The 2,973-nt window shown below is 42.8% G+C and overlaps 1 protein-coding gene across 1 annotated transcript in view; it reads right to left on the bottom strand.

The window, feature by feature from the left end:
- The window catches only part of LOC101855885 (coiled-coil domain-containing protein 180), a gene marked incomplete at its 3' end in the record, with an annotated part of 118,090 nt that overhangs the window by 17,892 nt on the left and 97,225 nt on the right, over window positions 1-2,973 (bottom strand). Inside the window, 3 exon segments of the mRNA XM_013085566.2 lie at window positions 422-605; window positions 1,428-1,604; window positions 2,619-2,765. Of these exon segments, the coding sequence (XP_012941020.2) occupies window positions 422-605; window positions 1,428-1,604; window positions 2,619-2,765 (508 nt within the window).

Genomic DNA, 2,973 nt, shown 5'->3' on the forward strand with positions numbered 1-2,973 from the left:
GGGGGGGGGGGGTGCCCAGTGGCTAAGTGAATAAGTAATGAGTTCAGACCCAAAAGTAATCTCAAGCAAGTGTCGATGACGCAGGGTTTGCATGGGTGGTCACTGGGGTGTTCCTTGGGCAAGACACGATAGCCATTGTAAATAAAAAACAAAAACAAAACAAACAAACAAACAAAGGGCGCTGCACAGTGGCGACCAGCAATGGCATGTTAGTGAAATTGTTCCATATTGGAGTAGGATTGTGTATTTATGTATGTATTTATGTATGTATGCGTGTATGTATATATTTCTTATTGTCTATTTACGTGTGAATGTTTGCCTTCTTTTTAATCCAAATTTCCCCAGAGTGATCAATAAATCATTCTTTATGGATTTTTATTCATTTATAAATAAGAACAGCAACGAAAGAAATTGTCCTCACCTCCTTGTCCAGATTGGGTTTGTCACAGGCGTCGATGCGGCGCTCCAGCTGGTCAAGCAGACTGACCAGTCGCTGGGCCTGGGTGTTACTGCTGGCCACCTCGGCCTTGATCTTCACCTGGGTGTTGGTCAGCCAGCGAGCCACGCGCTCCATAAAGACCAGGTCACTCATGTGACCTTTGAACCTGAAGGCCGATGATATGGAGTCTCATGTGAGTTTGATCATTTGTTTATTTTTTTATTATAGTAGAAGGTTTTACGGCGCTCGCAACTGAAGGTCATATGAGCGCCAAGGGGTGGGTGCCAACAGAGAAATCTTTACAGGGAATCAGACTTAGACTGCTCACCTCTCTTGCTTCAACAGCACAAGGTCTGCTTCGACTATCAAGGCACCCCGGAAATAGCAGGTCACAAGAGTGTGACAAACATACAAAAGAAGTAGAGGGAAATGACAACAGTAAGGATTAAGAAAGAAAAAGCAGCAGTTCACTGTTGTAGATCAGGCACAGTCATGAGCGTGACATGAATCAGCCCATTTACAAGTCAACTGTGCTTGAACGAGAAATGTCCCCCCTTTGGGAATGACCTAAAGACACTACAGTCAGTGGCATTGCCCCGGGGGTTGATCATTTGTTTTTTGGGGTTTTTTCTATATAAAACATAGGCAAAAAATCTTGTCAGTTTGTCAGTGTTAAAGCGCTTAATCAGCTGCTTTCCCTGTTTGCTTCCAGGGAAATCCAGAATATTTCCGAGAGTTCTAGGGTCTGCTAGGGTAATGATACAGATTGTAAAGTGTCCGCACACACATACACACACACACACACACACACACACACACACACACATACACCCTCACACACACACATACATACACATACACACACCACACACACAGAGACGCCCGCACACACATATACACACACACATACAGAGAGAGAGAGAGAGAGAGAGAGAGAGAGAGAGAGAGAGAGAGAGAGAGAGAGAGAGACGTCTATCATCATAAGTACCTGTCCTCAAACTCGACGGCTATCTTGGTGGCATTGTCAAGCCTCTTGGACTCCATCCCCTCCAGGTCTGACATGATGGACCCCTCTGACGTGTCTATCATGGTCGACATCTTCTCCAGCTTCTTCCTGTACTCTTCGATCTCTTCAGGGCAGAAGTTGCCTCCCTCGGAGAACAGTCTAGGTTGAAATAAATAAACGATACAGAATGAATGAATGAATAAATTTTTTAAATATATATATATATATATTAATTAATTAATTAATTAATTAATTAATTAATTAATAAACACGCAAATAGGTAAATGGGTAAATGGGTAAATAGATAAATAAACAAATAAACTGACAGATGAATAGTGTTTGAGAAAGAAAGAAAAAAACGGAACGAACAAACAAACAAACAAATCGAAAACAACAAAGTGTGTGATTAGCGGGTACTCTTCCTGTGGTTTGCGGTATGCTCCTTCTTTCATACCACACATTTATTGTCCTAATCTCCCCTCATTCTCTTCTTTGTGGGATGTTACGCTCTAGCAACATTTCTAATCTTCGGCACTTATATGTTCCATTTATGTTGCAAGTGTCCTAAAACTCTCACTAACTTTTTTTTTCTAAATTAAGAAAGAACCCCCCCCCCCCCCCCTAAAAAAATTACAAGTGAAATTATACTTGTACACAACAGTGAAGAAGTTTTAAGTCGTAGCAGAGTTTTTCTTTCCTCTCGGTTTACTTACCTCTGTTTTCAGATTAACTCTGTTCGGTTTAAGTGGACTCTACTAACTGTAAAGAATTGCAACATGTGAAATGCGATGTCTTAGAAAAGCAGCAAACAAGACCAGAATTAGAAAGTCGGTAGACAGAGAAATGGTGGGCACAATTTAATGATGTCAGGCATCACATCCAACACCAAAGAATCAAATGGTTCGGACATCTCATGCGATTAGCAACATATCATCCAGCACAACGTGCCTACATAAAAAAAATTCAAGGGCAACAAGGCTAGAGGGCGACCGAAAAAGACCTGGATAGATGGGAGTCAGGGAAATATTAACAACTCATGGCATCCTCCTGCTGACCCAAGCTCTCCGGCTGGTGGAAGAGAGACGTCTCTTTCTTCCCGTGTCACACAAAAGGGTATAAGCGGCGGGTAAAAGTAAAAGTAAAGTAAGTGCTAACTGTACAGAGAACACTCACTTGAAGGACTTGATGAACCTGGCGTTGGATTCTCGAAGCATCTGGAGCGTCTCGTCCAGGTGTTGGCGGAACTGACGTAACGAGGCACGGATGACGGACATAAACTTGTCCAGTTCCACAGTGACCTGGTTCTGGAGTTTCACAAGCCTGGTGGGAGGAAAGCGACGGGTTAAAGGTTGTTTGACAACGTGTGTGTAAGTGAGTGTGTGTGTGTGTGTGTGTGTGTGTGTGTGTGTGTGTGTGTGCGTGTGTTTGTTTGTGTGATGGGCTAAGTGTATGTGTGTGTTTATGTGTATGGTGGGGACGTTTATGTGTATGTGTGCTTTTGAGTATGTGTATGAGCCTGAGAGAGAAA

Source organism: Aplysia californica, unplaced genomic scaffold (genome assembly GCF_000002075.1).
Source record: "Aplysia californica isolate F4 #8 unplaced genomic scaffold, AplCal3.0 scaffold00387, whole genome shotgun sequence".
Lineage (NCBI taxonomy): Eukaryota > Metazoa > Mollusca > Gastropoda > Aplysiida > Aplysiidae > Aplysia > Aplysia californica.